Here is a 20054-nt window from a genome sequence, read left to right as displayed (position 1 = left end):
TTCAAATCTAGTCAAAAAAATTGCTAAGCGGAGCAACGAATTTGGCGAGACTGAGTCACACTTGCTTTGTTGCAATTCCCCATTCCCTGTCCTTTTTTGGTAAGGAAAGCCTTCAACGTTTGTATTAAGACCGCTTTTTCACTCTCATTTTTATTTACATACAACAGAAGCAAAGCATCAATGAAAGCGACACAAGAGTCATTAGTCATGAAATAAGAAGGGCTTACACATACAGTACATGTTCAAAAAGGAGCGGGAAATGTATCCTTTCCTAGAACTTTAATCTTTGTTAGGTAATGAATCCAGGTATATCAAACATTCTTTTGTAGATTTCATATGCATTTTTTTTTAAATAACAGTCCACAATAGGGCGGCCTGGTAAGCCAGTGGTTAGCACGTCGACCTCGTAGTGCAGAGATAGAGTTCAATTCGAGCTGTAGCCTCCCTGTGTGGAGTTTGCATGTTCTCCCCGGGCCCGCATGGGGTTTCTCAGTATTCTCCAGTTTCCTCCTACATTCAAAAAAAACATGCATGGCAGGCTGATTAAACACACTAAATTGTCCCTAGGTGTGAGTGTGCACGGTTGTTCGTCTCTGTGTGACCTGCGATTGGCTGGCCACCTTCAGGGTGTCCCCCGCCTACTGCCCGAAGACAGCTGGGATAGGCTCCTGCACCCCCGCGACCCTTGTGAGGACAAAGTGGATCGGAAAATGGATGGATGGATGGAAATCAGGAGGGAGGGAAATACTTTTTCACAGCACTCTGTACAGTATACACTGCAGGGTGAGCAAACTACGGCCCGCGGGCCGGATCCAGCCCCTTGGTCTTTTTAATCCGGCCCGCCGAAGATTGGTGCACAATTAAGGTTTGATTGCATTCATTTCGTTTGGACTTGTAATGACAGGTATTTCAACATCAAGTGGCGCAGTTACTTCAAGTTGCAGAGCACAGGGAGGGAGGGGAAGACGAAGAAAGAGGGAGAGAGTAATGACCATGGAAGGGAAAGTGATATGTACAGTATCTGATTAAACAAAGCGGGTAACAAAGTACGAAACATTCAGGAGACGCCTGGAGTCGGAAAGACTCAAATCTACGAGACTTTGAAAAACAAGGAAGCGATTCTTACTCAGTCCGATTCTGGCAATTTCCATGCTCAGAGTGAATTGCTTGTGGCTCGAGTAAATTAACATTTCCCAGAATGGTTTGATTGTTATCGTGTTAAAAACTTTCCGCAAACTGGACCGCTAATAAGAGTCGGAGAGCAGTCAAATGTGTAGAGCGTGAACAACAGGTGGCTCAGTACACATCCTTGAGGAGAACCGGTGCTGAGTGTGATGGTGGAGGAGAATGTTACATTATTACTGGCATACAAAGACATTGTGCTATCTTCTTTATTTTCTATTTCTATATCTAACTTTTGGCCCGGCCCTCCACAATATTTTCTGCTTCTCATTTGGCCCCTTCCGGGAAAATAATTGCCCACCCCTGGTATACAGTATAGTACCGTATGTATTGTAGACACACGCAAACTAGTCAATTAAGCTCAGCAAAATGTTGCTATTTACTTGGTCTTGTTCCTGATTGTATTATAAGTGTGTTGGATGATGTTCTGTAAAAGTGTGTTTTATTTCATGAAACCTTGAATGTGGATTGTATGATAAACATTGGCTTCAATGTTACAGATTGGGCTACACTGCAAGCATATCCGAGTGCGTGCGCTTGCACGTGTGTGCTATTGTGGCCACCCACTCGTGACAAGTTGTCAGCCTGACCATCCAACTGAAACTTTTGGCTACACCAGAGATTTTAATCAACAGCATAAAATGGTGGTGGTTATTTCCCTTTCGTGTCTCTTTGATATTGTTGGAGGATGGTCAAGCAGGGGGAAGCGTGTTGTTGTCGACACGGCATAGTATGTTAATTATATTAATTAGGGGCGGGCAGTCCTTCCCCTCATGTAAAAATCAGAAACAAAGAAAGGTCAATGCAGTTCGATCTTGGCATTTTGACAAAGTACAGACCATATCTGCTGGTCCACAAATCTTGAGATTAGGGTTCCTCTTCGAAGGCACTTGACAGCCTTCATGGACTTTTACGAGGTGGAGGAGGCAAGAAAACCCTCGGGGGGCTGTTAATTAACCAAGTGAAAATAGAATCTAAACTTCACACTACATTCTTTGTTTCAAGTACTTCGGCAGATGTTCAGGACAGAGACTAGTGTCAAAGTCGACCTGTCTATGATACAAAGTTTTAAGCTAAACATAAAACATATATAGGTGATATCTTCAATATGCTCCACCTGCAGAAACAAACAGGGGTGTAGTGGGCGTGGTACGCGGGGGTACGCCGTCCACCCACTTCTCCCGACGCCACATTCAATTTTTATTGAAATGTTTGTTGATCATTGTTCTAATGCGAGTCATCAGTGTTCTAATGCGAGTTATGCTTCACAACGTTGGCCTGTGATTATTTTGGAGTCGTAAAACATTCAATTTAACGTTAGTTCAACTGGTGTTGTAGCCTATGATTGATGTTCTGTATGTATACAGAATCGCGTACACCCACTTAAAAAATCCCCACTACACCACTGGAAACAAACCCTCAGTGATGATCACCTAACGCAACTAACTACAGAGACCTTTAAACCCTTTAAACCGTGCGCAACATTAAGCCACACCATAATATGTATCTTCAAACCTCAGAAAATCACTCATGTATTTGTATTATAAATTCATGTCTGGTGTTTGTCACAAACGTATCCGTGTCAAATTCGGTAATTAATCGAGTTATGATTAAATCCCTGGCACCAAAGAGTTACCTCAATACAAGTGACTGTCAGAAATGGTCGGGACTCCCGGCTCAAAATGGCGGCTCCGTCTGCACGTCCAAAACCAGCTGGGACTGTTTCAGGAACTCCGCCCACCTGTTTCAGAAAGCTGTGCGACGCCCCAATGTTAATTCAAACTGAATTTTAATATTGATTTTCAAAAAATCCATATACATTTTCACAAAACCTACAGAAAGACTATGAATATGTCGTATTATCATATATAAAACTAATGTATAGTATTTTTACTTTGAAAATAAAAGTGAGATGTAAACAGAAGAGAAAGGGTACGCTCGCTTTGGTCACCGCGGGAATATTCGCAACAACTACGTAATGAGACCCCGCCTTTCCGTATTTCCTATCGGGAGACTGTTTATGACCATTTCAAACGAACCCAAAGATGAAAAACGAAAGAGGTAACGCGTTTAGCTATGCCATTGGCTGGTTTTACTAAACGTAAAGGGTCAATGAGCCGCCATATTGCCGAGCCATACCCCTTTCATTCGACGTAGAAAAGACATTCACACATTTTTGGAAGTATCTGGCGCTGCAGTGATTCCATAGAAATCAGGATATCTACGCAAACGCAACATTGGCTTTATAAGGATATTTACATTTTTAGTTTCACAATGTCAAGCGTTATGGCATCTCCAACTGGCCAGAGAAACACGTGCAGTGGCGATGCACCGGTCAGCCCCACCAGAATAACCCGATTGCGAGAGAAGCAGCAGCTCAGGAACCTCAACGACCGTCTCGCCGTGTATATTGAGACAGTCCGAAATGTAGAATCTGAAAAAGACATACTTAATCTGAAAATCAGTGCGAAGGAAGAGGAAAGAAGCCGGGAGTTATGTGGAATAAAAGCCTTATATGACACGGAGCTTGCCAATGCCAGACGATGTTTGGATGATTCCTCGAAAGAACAGGCCTGGCTGCAGATTCAGCTCGGAAAACTCAAATCCGAGTATGAGCAACTTTTACATAGGTAAGACTCGGACATGTATGTGGAATATTAAAAAGGGAGTGGATGCCACGGGGCGCATCACTTTACTGAAGGCGAAAGTCTTTGAATTACGAGCCACTGTTTACAAATATTTTGATTTTAAGGCAGTTCGAACCTGCCTTTGCCTTCTCCAAAAGAGACACATCCACGTGATTTGTTCAAAACTTTTATTCATCCTTGTTCAAAGTTGTAAAAAAAGATCAGAGTCAAGGTAACGTATGTTTTGTTCAGGGAAAATGACGTTAAGCATTTGTGTCCGTGACGGTCATATGTTCAAAACCTTTACTAATCTTTGTACAAAGTTAAAAAAAAGATCAGACAAAAAGTGATGTGTTTTATGTGACGGGAACATGACGTAAGCATTTGTGTCGGTGATGGTTATGTGTTGCTTTAATGTCCAAATTGTCCAACTGTACTGAACACAAAACGTTGTGTAATAGAAGTATATTTACAGCGAGTAAGGACATTCAAGAGAGTTTGACACTGTTCATCATTTAAAATTGATAGCAGGAGGAAATTTGCAGACTGGCATCCAGGTCATGATGAGTGTGAGGTTGCATTTCTCATATGCAATCATTTAAGACTGGATGACCATGCCAGTTTTATGCGTTGCATATTTTTTGGGTGAAAAAAATTCTGTTTCACTTTCACTGATCACGCATGAAATAATCAGGTTACTAAATAAAAATAGAATTGAAAGCCTTTGTCTTTTTCTGGTGTAGCTACATTAAAAGTTGGGGCAAATAATGGGTCAAATCTTAAACAATGTAACACAGTGAGCTGTCAAAACTTCAAGGCTTTGCTGGTCAATAATGCCAGTAATTAACGCCACATCTCCACCTCATACACACTTTTCTCAGAGTTGTACAGATGAAGCGAGGCAACCTTACCTCAACTGGAAAGTTTCGACTTGACACATTAAACAGATCTGCTCGGCTCTATCGGATCGGCCGATTTAAAAAATGTTCATGTTATTTTTTGGGGGGCATTTCATGCACATTTTGTGATTGGCTGTGTAGTTTATTCTATAATATATTACATTTGAAGTATATTTATGATAACGTGATTCATTTGACTATAACAGTATAAATAGTCTATTTAAAATAATACATTTGTACGAGTAGTTTACATTCCTCACCCGCTTATCTCGGGATGTGTCTTCGAATCTACATTAACATAACACAGTTGTTTTATTTATTTTTTTGTCACGGAGCATATACGTTCTAATCGTGAATGTATCTTTTTATGTTAAGTGTTCTTTTGATGGCAGCGCGGGCACCCGCAGCGGCTCCTCTTGTTGTATGTTGTCTGTTTAAGAGGGAGGAAATTTCGTCTGTGCTATTTGACAATAAAGTTGTACTTGATACTTGAACTTATCATTCCCGCCTCCGAGGTAAATAGCACAACTAGTTTGTGAAACATCTGTCCTACCATTGAGTGGTCCCTGCCGGGAAAACAAAAAATTGGTTCGGGACCACTTACTTAAATCAGTCCCATCTTTTTTCTCAATTGAACAGTTCCGCCATTTTAGAGGTGACACAGTTTCGTGTCCCTTTGTATGATCATTTTTTGTTTTGAAAATGTATCATGATAAATAGGTGGGCATTGGGACATTTGATTTAAAAACTGTTTGACCCTTCTCATATTTTCTGCTCCATAAAGATAATGCCACAGACCGCGTCCTACTCAAACTGCGCCAACACATTTATTTAGCATTTTCAGTATGAAAAGAGAAGGGGGGGGCATCAAAACAATCACTGTGATTTTAAATGGATAAATTGAGGCTAAAATGGTTGTGTACTTTAAATGGAAGAAAACCTTTTAAATAACCCAAGACGTTTGGGATTACTGCGGATTTCAGGTTCCCTGGTAATTGCCTGCATTTACTAAATGGCAAGTCCATCATTGTGGCCACTTGCGCGTGGTAACTGTGCTTTCTGAGACCCCATCTCACTTTGGCGTCCATTGTACCCTGTTTTCTCTCCAGCAACCACAAAAAGGACTCTGATGCAGGTGAAGCCCACGCCCGGTTAAAGGATTTGGAAGCTCAGCTCAGTGCCAAAAATGCCAGACTCGCTACATCCTTGTCTGAAAAGACCGTCTTGGAGGCCACCGTGGGTGACCTTCAAGAACAAATTGATAAGGTTAGAACTATTTTAGTATCAGTACATATCAACATAATGTTCCATTTTTTTCTGTTTTGTTCTGAAGAATTGATTTTAACATCATGATTTTAAAGACGGCATCTGTGACGTTTCTTTGTCAGTTGATTTCCGACCTTGCTCAAACCAAGAAGCACCTTACTGACGAGATGCTCCTTCGCGTCGACTTCGAAAACCGCCATCAGAGTCTGACAGAGGAAATCGAGTTTCGTAAGACCATGCACCAAGAGGTGAGGATTTTATTGTGCGTTTGCGGCGATTGAGGTTAGGCATTCATTAGTTTGGGGAATGTGTGGGAGGTTTGTTTACCTTGTTTTCTAGTTGTGAATTTTTAAGAGTGTCAATTTTAAATAGGTGTACCGTCATTTTGTGCAACTCTGACCCACTGGAGATGGAATTCATCTCCAGCGGTGCCTTTATCAGAGATTTTTTTATGTGGAATGGGTCTCATTGTCCGTCATGGATTTCCCAGTATACCGTATTTTCCGCACTAAAAGGCACACCTAAAAGCCTTCCATTTTCTTAAAAGCTCACAGTGGGCCTTAAAATCTGATGCGCGTCATGTATGGTTATTACGGTAATATGTCGACCCACTAAATGGCTCCTTGCTAGAGACATGCTTACAACGCAGAGTTCAAACTTAAGGCAATCGGGTTACGCAGTTGAACACGGAAATAGAGCAGCGGCAAGAGAGTTCAATGTTAACGAGCCAATGTTATAACTTGCTGTTGGTTAAATGAACTGTGTCGCTGCTTTATTAAATAAGTTTTACTGACATTTGATCGTTCTGTAGCAACGCCACTCAACAGCTAAGCTATCTTAGCTCTTGTCGTTTGTTCAAAGCTTCTTTGATCTGTGACGTGGCTTGCGTCGGCGCTGATTGGTGTGGAAAATACGGTAGTCCCCTCCAGAAGTATGAGAACGGCAATGTCATATCCTTTTTGTGTGTGTGTTGTTGTATACTGACTTTTGGGTTTCAGATCAAAAGATGGAGATAACCCAAATGTTCAGAATTCGAGCTGCATTTCATGCTTTTTTTTATGCGGTTATTGTTTTGTTGCTTGAAGAAGCTTCTCTCGATTAGCTTGGACACATTCTTCTGTAAATAGCCCACCTAAATGGTTTTGTAGAGTTCAAATCCATTCTCCTTCTACCAACATGAGTTATGTCGTATAAGATACATTTTCTGCAGGCGCAAAGGTTTCGTTTTGTTTGTTTTGCTGTTGTTTTTTACTAAAGGAAGTGATAGTTAAGATGAGGTTGTCAGTTATGCAGACTATTGGGGGTTTATTTCTTGTTACAGGAAGTGAAGGAAGCATGGCAGCGGTATGAAACAAGTCTGGTGGAAGTGGATTCTGGGCGCAAAGAGGAGTACGAGTCCAAACTGAGTCTGGCACTAGCAGACATGAGGGTGCAGAATGAGGAGCAGATGAAGATCTACAAAGATAGCATGGAAAGCACTTATGCTGCCAAAGTATGGATCCACTGCACGGACATTTGTCATACATTAGATTTGTTTATTTCATTCATTCAACTTTTCACAAAAATGTTCATTTCAAACAGGGAATGTAACGAAGGATTATTTTAATAATCAATTATTCGCTGAATTGGGTGGAAAAAAATAGTTTGATCCGTTTATTGAAAATGAGCACAGTATTTCAAATTGACAATGCAAAAATTGCACTAAAACTGAAGATCATTCATTTACTTGTCTGGGCCCTAACGTGAGAAAATGTGCAAAAAAGTTTGATCCTTGTTGTTCAAAGTCAAGTCAAGCCATGTCAAATCTATTGATACAACCCTAAATCACAAAAGAATCTCAAAAGAGCTTCACATGCCCACAGCTGACAAATATTAACAGCATCCCCTGATCTTAAACCCAGAGGAGGGAAAGGAAAAACTGAACAAAAATAAATAAATGGACCCAAGACTATCTTAGGGGGAATAAGACAGGATGACCAGGCCGCAATGGATGCAGAGCGGCAACATTTAACACACTACAATGTACAGTGGTACCTCTACTTACGAAATTAATTGGTTCTGGAAGAAATTTCTTGACTAGAAAATTAGAGGCGCGTTTTCCATGTCCTAATCCGTTCCAAGCCCCCCCCCCCCCCAAATTTCAGACGTTTTCTGAAGCATAAAAATGCATCAAAATATCTAACAAATAATGTCATAATTAGATTCTTGCACAGTAAACGAGAGTTGTGCATAATGTAAAAAACAAAGAATAGACTAAAGAATAAAAATGATGGCCATTTAACTTTTAACTGCGTCCTAATCATTTTTTGCTCTCTTTAGTCCATGTTCGCTCAGAAGTAGTTTTTGACTGGCGTTTTGTAAAGAACTGATCCGAGGACGTTTGCTTTTGTCGACTTTTAACAATCGTTCGAAAATGTCCCAAGGCAAACATCAGCATCGTGAGCGATTCCCGAACTGGTGAACAATTTTTCTGGGTGATTCACATTTACGTCAAACTATTCGGAACGCCCCATGGCCCCGAGGGTCGCATGACGAGGACGCTGCAGACACATATCTATCTACACACACAGACACATACGGTAGAGGTCACTCTTAGCCAATGGGATGCCAGGAAGGTGTTAGGTAATAGCCAATGGCAGAGCACCTGCAAGGATGTTGCGTTCGGGAAACTCGGAGCTGCTAGCAGCAGCCCATACTGTATTTTTACCTTTCGTATCTTGAAATTTCTTTCATAACAAAAGGCAATATTTTCCTGTTAGGGGTTTCGTAACTTGAAAATTTCGAATGAAGAGACATTCGTAAGCAGAGGTACCACTGTAGTACTATCCACTGTTAAAGTAAAAAGAAATGTAGGTTAAAGTATAATTTCACTTTATTTTGATCCAACGCAAAGTTAAAGGCTCATGTAACGAGCAGTCACGGCTCACCTGTTTTCTGAGTTGGACCTTTGCAAGCTGAGCTCCGAGGTACAGTGATGTCATTTTCGGTCAAAACCAAGTGGCAAAATGGCCGCACTCTGAGATGGGTAAAAACAGGTGTACAGAATATCATTTTTAGACTCCTGGGGCCTCATAGAACATATTGTAATGAAAAGGTATGACTTGACTTCCCCTTTTAATAACTTGCAATTGCCTAATTGCTACAAAATAATTGGCCTAAAATTATTTCAGAACCTTTGACTCCGCAGAAGTAAATGTTTCAGTTTTCTCTTGCTGTGTGTTGATTTAAAAGTTGAGTTGATTTACCTGACTCGTAGTAGTAGAGCATCCTCTTGCAAAAGGGAAAAAAAAACATTTCATCAAATGATCTCTCTTCAACAATTCACGTAGGCACACATAGGACACCGTGAACTAAGATGTGACTTGTCTCTCAAGGTGGATAGTCACCAACTACTGACAACAGGGCAAAGAAATGAGCAAATGAGCTGACATAACCAATACTTCAGTGACTTAACTTCCCGTTTGTTAGGAAGGAACCAGCCCAGCGCACTTCCTCTTTTATTGTGTCAAGACCAAACTACATGAAGTTTGTTTGTGTTTGAAGATGGACAACGTGCGACGGTTGTCCGAAGTGAACGGAGCGTCAGCCAGCATTGCCCGAGAGGAGCTGAGAGAGTCGACCTTAAGGATTGAGAGCCTCACTGCCCAACTGGAAGGCCTGCAGAAAGAGGTTCAATGAAATGTTGTGGTTGGGATTTTCGGACCCTTTTAAAATGCACCATCAGTCTTTGTTCATGGATGCCTAGAAGCGCAAGCGACATGGTTGGCTTTGAATACTTAATTTTCCGCACAATGGGACGCACTTAAAATTATTCAATTTTCTCAAAAGCCAACAGTGCACATTATAATCCGATGCGCGTTATATGTGCAGCACTATACTAATTTCTTGGACGTAGTATTTTTAATGTTCTGTAAAATGCTTTGTCACAGCTGCAGCCGTTGTGAAAGCTCTCTATAAATAAAAGCTGTATTGTATTCCCTTTAAGCGTAGCTCCATCTAGTGGATGCATAACGCAACCACAGCCGCTACTGTGGCTTCTATTTTATGCGCCTTATAATGCAATGTGCCCTACATATGAAAATGGTTTTAGAGTAGGCCATTTATTGAAGGTGCGCTTTATTCTCCGAAGCGCCTTATAGTGTGGAAAATACGGTAAGTGAATGCGCAAAGTGATTGCAAACTTGTAAACAAATGGGTGTTGCCACTGCAGTTGTATTGTAATTATTAACAAATAAAGAATATATTTATCACAAGCCGACTGTCAAGTAGCATCGAATGCTAGTAAACGTATACATTTACAGTGTGATATGTTAACAGGACTAGTTGCGACTGAACTCCCCAAAAAGTATCTGCATGGTGAGCCTTCAGATGCCACTTGAGATTCATAGAAATCTTTCGCCTAGTTTGTGGCCACATTTACCATTTCCAATTCATTGTGTTGCTTTTTTCTGCTGGGTTGTACAGATAGTATGTCCATATATCTTTTCTTCATTTCCAACCACTAAATCCCTTTGTTTACACTGCCGCCATGTCTATCAATGGAAAGCGTGTCCGTGCGTGTGACTATTGACCGCAGATGTGTTGTGTTGTGCCGGCCAGTTGGTGGGCGTGACCAAACAAGGCTGGTTTGCAGCAGCATTGCTGATATTTTTTGACAGACAGATTACATGCACAATAAGAAAATATGTTATGCATTTTGAATATGTGACGGACCGCACGCGAACAATTTTGCCGCTGCACTCCGATTTCTTCCTGCAGACTCGTGGTTGGCGTGGTCGCATAGCAGAACTGGAGGCGGCACTCGCTAAGGAGAAAGATGCAAGCCGCAAACTTGCGGCAGAAAAAGACCGCGAAGTGGCTGAGATCCAAGCAAAGATGTTGCAACAGTTGAATGAATATGAACAGTTGCTGGATGTGAAATTTGCTCTTGACATGGAGATCAATGCATACCGCAAACTTCTGGAGGGAGAAGAGGAAAGGTTAGGGCCAATTCAAACAAATGCACCCCGTTTTCTGTTCAGCATAGCCGGTCCGATGACCCTCCCCTGTCTTTCACCTGCAGGTTGAAGCTGTCTCCCAGCCCTTCCTCTCGTGTCACAATGTCTCGAGTCTCTTCCAGCAGCCGTAGTGTTCGGACAGCTCAGGGAAAAAGGAAGCGTATTGATGTTGAGGAACAGGAAGCTAGCAGCTCAGTGTCTATTGCTCACGCCTCCTCAGCCACAGGACCCATCGTTATTGATGAGATTGACACGGATGGCAAGTTCATTAGCCTCCAGAACACCGGCGATGTGGTAAGATCAAACGCGGTGCTTTTCCACGTGTGAAGAAATCAAAGATTTCTTTGCAGCGTCATCGTACTCCTCTGGATACGCTGTTAACTTCTGTCTTTTGATTTAGGACCAAGCCATGGTGGGCTGTGAAGTGATTAAAACTATTGGAAGTGTGACGGCCACATTCAAATTCACACCTAAATATACATTGAAGGCTGGACATAAAGTCACGGTAAGACCTCAAAGTCCCCCTTGTGAAATCAAAAGTTGAGACACCTTCAGAAAACTTGTTGGGGAAAAAAAATGCTGAAAAATATAGAATTGGGCGGCCCGGTGGTCCAGTGGTTAGCACGTCGACTTCACAGTGCAGAGGCACCGGGTTCAATTCCAGCTCCGGCCTCCCTGTGTGGAGTTTGCATGTTCTCCCTGGGCCTGCGTGGGTTTTCTCCGGGTGCTCCGGTTTCCTCCCGCATTCCAAAAACATGCATGGCAGGCTGATTGAAGGCTCTAAAATTGTCCCTAGGTGTGAATGTGAGCGTGGATGGTTGTTCGTCTATGTGTGCCCTGCGATTGGCTGGCAACCGATTCAGGGTGTCCCCCGCCTACTGCCCGGAGACAGCTGGGATAGGCTCCAGCACCCCCCGCGACCCTAGTGAGGATCAAGCGGTTCGGAAAATGGATGGATGGAATATAGAATTGCATTTAACTTAAGGATGAATATGCTTGTGCAACCACAAGTTAGCCGGGTCGTTTTTTTTTTCCTATGACTTAGCATGTAACCCCTCTAACCCCGCCTTTACCCCCAATCCATCCCCAAATGATTCCGTTTGTTCTTTCAAATGACATTTGGCAGTTGAACAGAGAATTAAATTTAACGATATGGTAGCTTGTTTGCTGCCACAATCAGTCCAGTGCCATGACCACGATCCATCAAACAAGCCATACCTACAGTGAGGCATACTTGGAGGCAGCCTCATACTTGTGGATTGCCTTTCTTCAACTGGAATTTGACAGCTGCAGAGAAAGAGTAACTTCATCTTTCATCATGACAAAGACCCAAAGCATACATTCGATTCGATGAAAGATTGGCTTCAGCAGGAGAAAAGCACGGTTTTGCAATGTTGAATTCCTCTGACTCCATTGATTGAATAGCCCTCGGGTGATGTGAAGAGAGGGTTGTGCTCAGCAAATGTCCTCACAATCTAAAAAACATTGGGGCATTTTTGCAAATGGACAAATAGTGCAACATCGAGGCGTGGTACACTGTTAGATTCCTTGTGTGCTCATGCCTCAACATTTTGTTTCCAATCAAAGAAAAAAAAACGAATCTTGCAAGATACTTGCCTTTGCCCCTTCTTCAGACACTCAGTCACCCGAACACACATTAAATTTGGGATATTCAGGCAACATACAGGTATATAGCAAAGGAACGTGAATTCTAAGGCACAATAAACATACCCAAATTGTCATCCGCCCACATCTCCAAAATTTATGCGATCTGTTCCTCATCCTGTTCATATTTTGCACAACTAAAAATGTGGCACAGCACACGAGCTGCAGAAACCAAATTAATGGCGTCGTGTGCATCCTATTTTTGCCTGGCTCATGTGGCAGAATTATTTATGTAGGCAAAATCGACCGCAAAATTTAATCGACACCAACATTTCAGCCTCAAAACCATCGTTCATTTTTAAAAAATGGTCACCTGGAAGCATGTTTATCCAGTGCAAAGCAGATCTCAAGTTTGTTGCAGAGATGATGGTATCTGACATGCTTGTTCTTCTTTGCCTTGCAAGGGTGGAAAAAAAAACTGTGGTGTGTTTTCTGATGTTTGTTTGGCTTGTGTTTGTAGAATATTAAGCAGTAAAATCCATGCATTTTTTGTCCATTCCAGTGGCCGTTTTCCACCTTGCTGTCGACTGAAAATGACATTACAGTCGCTCGGGTCCGACCAATCATGGCTCAGCGTCAAAAACAAGAAGGTGAAACATGATTGGTTGTTACCTGAGCCATTAGCAACTGTGATGTCATTTTCAGTCGACAGCAAGTGGCAAAATAGGCGTCCCCTCAGATGGGGAAGCACTGCTTAACTCGTATTCTACAAACACAAAATTAATCAGAATGCATATGGAGGTGCATCGAACATAGGATTGTTTAAAAAAAAAAAAATGGGGGGGTGATAAAATGGACCAACCGTACGTTTCCTGAATGAGCCCAAAGACCAACGAAAACTTAAGATAAGATAAGAAAACCTTTATTAGTCTCGCAATGGAGAAATTCCAGATTCACAGCAGCAAAGTTATGAAAGGAAGAAGTAGAAGAACAAAATATAGGAGCTGCTGGAAAGGCAGCCACTCTCGCGGCGCCATTTTGAAGTCAAAATAACAAAAATAACACAACACAACACATAGGACACAGACAGTCATGCAATCTTCACCACTTTTCTGCATACACTTTGTTGTCTGAAGCAGTTCTAGATGAAAGAGGAGAGGATCAAAGTGTCCTTTCACCAGTGGATCAGAGACGTCATGCTGAAAATGTGCACACGTCTGCTACAAGCTAAATTTTGAAATCAAACACGAAGCTGTAGCGTCCATTGACGAAAAAGAGATTAGTTCACTTCTCCTGTCCCATGTAAATCCACTTCAATTCCAAGCCACGACTCCCAGTTCCACATCCGCATCGGCGCTCCACGCTAACGCTCCTTTCTTCTCATCGTCGGCTCCTCAAGCCTTACATCCATCCAGCCGCAGACCGTTCAACAGCACCGATCTCTCCGCTAAACAAAGCGGGGCTGTGAAAAATGCTGCCCATTACAGGCGCAAGACACAAGCGCCCCGGACTGTCCAGCAACGACAGTCAAATGGCGCCGACATTCCTCCCAGTCAAAAACAGTGCTGGTAATACCCATGCTGCCGAGAAGGCGCAACCACCGAGCACACAGTTTCCTCCTTGATGAATGTCGTGGCCAAAAAATGCTGAAAAAAGTCCACATCAGGTCCACACGACGTAACAACAAACACAAAGTGACAAAACAAGCCAAAGAACAACAAAAAAAGCAAGGCTCATGAGAGCACTTGCCGACGGCTGCCTACTCGGGCGCCATCTTGACTTCAAAGCAATGAGACGTCAGAGTTATAATGACCGTTGGAAAAGATATGTCATAAGCAGACGTTTTAAGGGAGGAAAAAAAAATATCGCAATTTGATTTTCCACAATCATTCAGCCCTACTCCTGACGCTTTCCCTCGTAAACAGTAGCAAGCACCAAAACTATTTTGTTGACCAAAAAGAGAGTCTTAACAACAAGGAAAAGTAAGCAGATCATCAAAACAGAAACAAATCAAAACAACCTTAACATTGACATGGATCCATGGAGACGGCTAACTACCTCGAGATAAGCGCTGCAAATGAGGTTTGAACTCAGGAATGATGTATGATTTTCCCTGGCAACAATGTGATTGTGATGATACTTTTAGGAGGTGCAAACACTCAAAAGAAAGAAACCTTCTGTGTTTGCAGCTTTGGACGTCTGATGCTGGCATGAGCTACAAACCCCCGACCGATTTGATTTGGAAGAACCAGTCCTCTTGGAGCTTTGGGGAGGATGTCCATGTGGTTTTGATCAATGCACAGGGAGAGGTGAGGCCATGGGTGAATCTCACTCGGTCAATTGTTTGTGCGCTCCTCCTTTTATCTATTAGCTCCTCCCACCAACAAATCAAGGAGTCCACAAAATCACTCGAGTGGTGAGAAGAGAGGATAATAATATCAAGAAATGAGATTTTCTCTCCTTTTTACTGCCATTTCTTGTAGATTTCAATGAAATAAGAAGTGTGGCAGATTCATTCATTTCCCATGTGACTGACTTGTTAGGATCATAAGATGCAGTGGCTTGCAAAAGTAGCCATACCCCTTGAACATGTCCACGTTTTGTCAATTTACAACCCCAAATAGAAATGCATTTTACTTGGATTGGAATTTTTTTTCAGATATTTATTCTGTGGAGGCGGGCTTCGGGAGTATGGAGTACCAAACCCCCTGATACAGGCTGTACGGTCTCGATACCTCCCAATGTCAAGAGTTTGGTTTGCATTGCCGACATTAAGTCAGAATCGTTTCCAGTGAGGGTTGGACTCCGCCAAGGCTGCTATTTGTCACTGATTCTGTTCATAACCTTTGTGGACAGAATTTCTAATTGCAGCCGAGGTGTTGAGGGGTCCGGTTTGGTGGCCTCAGTATTGCATTTTTGCAGATGATGTGGTACTTTTGGCTCCTCTAAGCAGGGCTCTCCAACTCTCACTGGAGCATTTCGCAGCCGAGTGTGAAGCGATTGGGATCAAAATCAACACCTCCAAATCTGAAACAATGGTCCTCAGTTGGAAAAGGGTGGAATGCCCCCTCTGCGTCGGGGAGGAGATCTTGCCCCAAGTGGAGGAGTTTAAGTATCTTCGGGGCTTGTTCACGAGTGAGCGCAGGAGCGAGCGAGAGATCGACAGGCGGATCGGTGAAGCATCTGCTGTGATACGGACTTTGTATTGGTCTGTCGTGATAAAGAAGGAGCTGAGCTGAAAGGCGAAGCTCTCAATTTACCGGTCGATGTACGATCCAACCCCTCATCTATGGTCACGAGCTATGGGTCGTGACCGAAAGAACGAGACGCTGGATACAAGCGGCCAACGTGAGTTTTCTCTGCAGGGTGTCCGGGCTCTCCCTGAGAGATAAGGTGAGAAGTTCGGTCATCCGGGAGGGGCTCAGAGTCAAGCCGCTTCTCCTCCATGTCCAGAGGAGCCAGATGAGGTGGCTCGGGTGTCTGATTGCTGGAGACACTATTTCTCCCAGATGGCTTGGGCACACTCGGAATCCCCCAAGAGGAGCTATAACAAGTCGCTGGGGAGAGTGAAGTCTAGGCTTCCCTGCGAAGGCTGTTGCCCCCGTGACCCGACCCCAGATAAGCAGTAGTACCCTGTAGTTTATGCAGCGCCATGTGCAATGATTTCTACAAAGGAAAGACCAAGCAGCCTTGACACAAACGCATGGCCCAACATCCCAACATGTGCCTGGCATTTGAATTGGCCAGATAACATCTGTGCTGTTGTGATGCCATTCACTTGACGTGAGACATTTGGAATCACAGCCAAGCTCGATGCAGCCAGCTCAGGAAAACTAGTTGCCGAGCCCCCTCACTCCACAACATGACTGAATTGGTCATTGGCGTTTGGCAGCGTCACTCGGTTTGCGGTTGGCTTTGTGTTCTTTGGCCGCTTCTCAGCACAGCTGTACGTAGAATGACATTAGCTCACAAATACATTTACGGGAAGCCATTTTCTTATTCTCTGGCTTCTGAAGGTAAAGTGGTTGCCCGAATACCTGGACATGCCACACCTCAGAGAATTTTAACAAAAACGAGAATAAAACAATTGATCATTTCTTTTTCTGAGTCTGGGATGTCTAAATAAATTTGACTTGATTTGTGTCTGCTTCATAATTTTGCATCACATGAAATCATGACAAATGTGCAATACTTTTTCAAGCCGCTACTTCTGCTTGCCTGTTCCAAGTGGATTCAAGGAACCTCAAATCTGATCAACACTCGCTCTACATAATGTTACTTTCCGGTCGTTGAAACACGGCACCCACATACTGTGCCATCTAGACGCGAGAATTTTATGTCGACTAGAGAAAGTGAATGAGGCGATTAATGACATGATTCAGTCTGCTCCAAATATAAATGTCTCGTATAATGTGTATTGAAGCAGCGCCAGTCCAGTCAGTCTTAATTTTTGTGTGTCAGGAAGTGGCAAAGAGAAACATTACATATAAGACAGCCGAAGAAGGCGATGGTGTGGAAGACTATACTGATAATGGAGAGGAGATGCTTAAAGACGACCTCTACCAACAGCAAGTGGGTACAAAAGTTTCTTAATGTTGACCACAAACACAAGCCATTTTCTGGCCTTTCTGGCCAGTTGTCTTTATTGCAGGTAGCATTCTTGCCTGCAGGTAGTTCTAAATATCACTGAGCATTTACCTCCCCTCTGTCTTGTTTCTTCTCCCCCATGCCGCAATTAACACCATGTTGTTGTTTTTTTTGTGCGTATGATGCCTCTGTGTTTGTAACTGTTGCAGTGTTAAGTTTGATTTCTTCTTTGTATTTATTTATTTCTAGACAAATATGTGATGTACTTATTTCTTTCTAGACAAATATGTGAATATGCATATGTCGTTGCTCGTTGCCCTAAGTCAGTTGTTGTGTTTGGATGTTTGCCATGGATGAGTTAAGTGGGTGTTTGACAGAGAAGAAATACATACATTAGCGTCAGTCGCCTTTACTTGTTTGTCACCATTGCTTCAAACAGTCAGATCTATTTGCCGAACTAACATCAAGTAAATACGCAATGAATACAGAATATGTGACTTGCTTGTGCGCAGGGTGACCCTGGCAGGGCCCAGAGAGGCTGCTCCGTCATGTGATCCCACCCAAACCACCAGGAGTCAACCGAGCCACCGACTTGCTGCCAACTGTGATGAAGAAAAAGAATCTCTTTTAAAATCTTTTTGAGGATAAATTGCAATTGGCATTTTTCTTTAAGTCCAAAGTTGCTTTCATCGAAATGCAATCCTTCTTGAAACCTAAATACAGTTATAGGCTGAAAGTCCCCCACACCACCAAACCCCGCACCCCATTTTGTAGTGCATGTAGTGTGTCTTCAGGAGAAGAATTGAAATGGATTTTGCTTCTAATTTATTTGAAATTTCATTTTATTGTCTTATTTTAAAAAGTATTTATTCTTTAAACCCTTTAGTTTCAAATCAGGGAAAGAGGTACGTCATTTTGAAACAATTCATATTTTATGAAAGCGTAATGAAAATTGCCAAGTCAGAGTACAGTTTAAACTGGTCAATAATTATCCACTTTGCAACCTTGTGTGCTATTTACTACTCGAAAAAGTCTAAGCTATAACTTTGGGTTTTTTCATAAATTTGCCAATGTGAGTTTGTTCTCACTGATCTTTGATAGAATTGCCCAACAGTTGATTGTATTCCTAAAATGTGAAGTTGTAGACGTACTTTTTGTTTTGGAGTCTTACACTGTATAGTGTGGCAGTAATTGCCAGAGTCTAATTAAATATCCTTTACTTGAACTATTGTGGCTGATCTTTTGTTGTGGTTTTATGATTAATACATAAGACACATGTTAAGGGTCTAAGTAGGGTATTGGTCATGTTGAGGTTAAAAAAAAAACCCTGCGAAATCTCTTTGCCCTGAAGGAAATTATTACAATTTCACACTATTGGCAACATGTGGTCTTCATAGCTACGTGACCTGAACCACAGCGGACACGTTACAAATGTGTATTTTGTACACGTCAAATCGGATTTTCTCATGTTAAAATCAGGTTGATTTTAACAAACAAACAAAGCCATGTGGAGGTAACGACTGTAGCGATCCTCTCCCCCGTGCATAGCATCTGGTAAATAAAATCCGTGATTGGTTTCAGACATGGTGGTGGTCAGCGTCCTCTGTATGGGCGCTCACACACAATTTTGTGTTGTTCAACTGACTGAAATGTTGTTTGAATGGATTTGAAGCAAGTTTTGTTTTTATGGTTGGTCAATACCTTATGACTCCCTGTCACATGCAGCCCAAAATCAGAATTCCTTCACAGTTGCTTGTTCTACCACAATGATTTTATATTTTCTGTTATGGCCCCTAGGACGAAAATAATCCCCCGCCCTCCTTTTCATTTCATCACTATTAAATAGTTTTCCACGTATCTGAAGATTTTGTTTACTGCACTTCATACCTCCTGCTCTGTGCTGTGTGCATGCGCAGACTCTGTCTTTTTGAGACGGAGAGCTACTTCTCAAACACTCATTCATGTGATGGGCTACCAGTTCGATGCACACTGAAATAACAAATCTGTTCAGATTACCTTTAAGAATAATATATCCGTGTTGTTAGTGATATTTTTTTGTGAAGAAGACACTGAGCATGATTTCTCACCGTAAGGCAACATACATATTATGACGCAACACTATTTCTCTTGTTTTACTGACATTTTCAAATGAGCACTTAAACATTTCTAAAAACAAAAAAATCACAATGTCCCATCACTGGTGAATTACTTTCAGAACAGGCATGCTCACGTGGTCCTTGGGGCCTACCAAGTACCCGTGGGCACCATGTTGGCAACCCTTGCATTCGAGCTAATATCGGTCCAGTACTCCTGCTGACAATGACAATGACAGTGCCCCTGACACTTATCGTACCGCATTGGCCTGAATATAAGACAGGGTTTTTTTGCATTGAAATAAGACTGAAAACGTGGGGGACGGTCTTATATTCGGGGTCTCGACATTATACCCATTCACGACGCTAGATGACGCCAGATATCATTGAAGAGAATGCTGAACTTGACTCCTCTGGCCAAAGTGAACCCCTGTCACGAAGAATAAAAATAGCGGGAGCACGAAGAAGAAAAATAAAAAATAGCGGTAAAAAAGAAAAGAGAAGAAAATAATAGAAGAGATAACAGAAAATGGAGAAACGTAGCGACAATCTGGAGAAGAGTGGGTCGAAGATCGGCCAGGTTAACCGGCAGCTGAGGAAGTTATGATGTACTGTAATTTACATTTAAAAAAAACAGAAGTCATTCATTTACGAATGTGATTGCACTTTAGTTTACATATTTAAATGTTCAGATATTAAGATTTGAATTAGACAAAATAACATGCATTTTCTCTCAAATATATTGTTTTAATAATTTGTTTCAGATGCACTGTAATTATCTGGATAAAAATTAATTTG

The 20054-nt window shown here is 42.2% G+C and overlaps 1 protein-coding gene and 1 long non-coding RNA gene across 5 annotated transcripts; one reads left to right on the top strand and one right to left on the bottom strand.

Annotated features, from left to right (window-relative positions):
• Nucleotides 1-693: 693 nt before the first annotated feature.
• On the bottom strand, nucleotides 694-9376 carry LOC147192178 (uncharacterized). Of its 3 annotated transcripts, XR_015103520.1 has the most exons (5): nucleotides 9220-9376; nucleotides 8902-8990; nucleotides 3442-3616; nucleotides 2819-2936; nucleotides 694-2128 (listed from the first exon to the last, which is right to left on the bottom strand). It is a non-coding gene; the product is annotated as an uncharacterized LOC147192178 (long non-coding RNA). The 3 variants fall into 3 exon arrangements; XR_015103518.1 differs by having other exon boundaries at nucleotides 694-2936; XR_015103519.1 differs by lacking the exon at nucleotides 3442-3616 and having other exon boundaries at nucleotides 694-2936.
• lmnb1 (lamin B1) lies at nucleotides 3457-18388 on the top strand. Of its 2 annotated transcripts, none has more exons than XM_086135186.1 (11): nucleotides 3457-3812; nucleotides 5818-5974; nucleotides 6097-6222; nucleotides 7296-7466; nucleotides 9518-9643; nucleotides 10733-10953; nucleotides 11037-11265; nucleotides 11372-11476; nucleotides 14766-14885; nucleotides 17038-17148; nucleotides 17676-18388. In XM_086135186.1, the coding sequence occupies exons 1-11, from the start codon at nucleotides 3457-3459 to the stop codon at nucleotides 17715-17717; spliced, it is 1764 nt and encodes a 587-aa protein (XP_085991312.1). In that variant the 3' UTR covers nucleotides 17718-18388. The 2 variants fall into 2 exon arrangements, with proteins under 2 accessions (XP_085991312.1, XP_085991313.1); XM_086135187.1 differs by having other exon boundaries at nucleotides 17038-17152.
• The last annotated feature ends 1666 nt before the right edge of the window (nucleotides 18389-20054 follow it).

The sequence above is a fragment of the Hippocampus guttulatus genome, chromosome 17 (genome assembly GCF_054856545.1).
Source record: "Hippocampus guttulatus isolate MCC_2025c chromosome 17, RoL_Hgut_1.0, whole genome shotgun sequence".
NCBI classification, from domain to species: Eukaryota; Metazoa; Chordata; class Actinopteri; order Syngnathiformes; family Syngnathidae; genus Hippocampus; species Hippocampus guttulatus.
The sequence above is the reverse complement of the archived record's forward strand: the minus strand, read 5'-3'. Positions and strand labels throughout refer to the sequence as shown.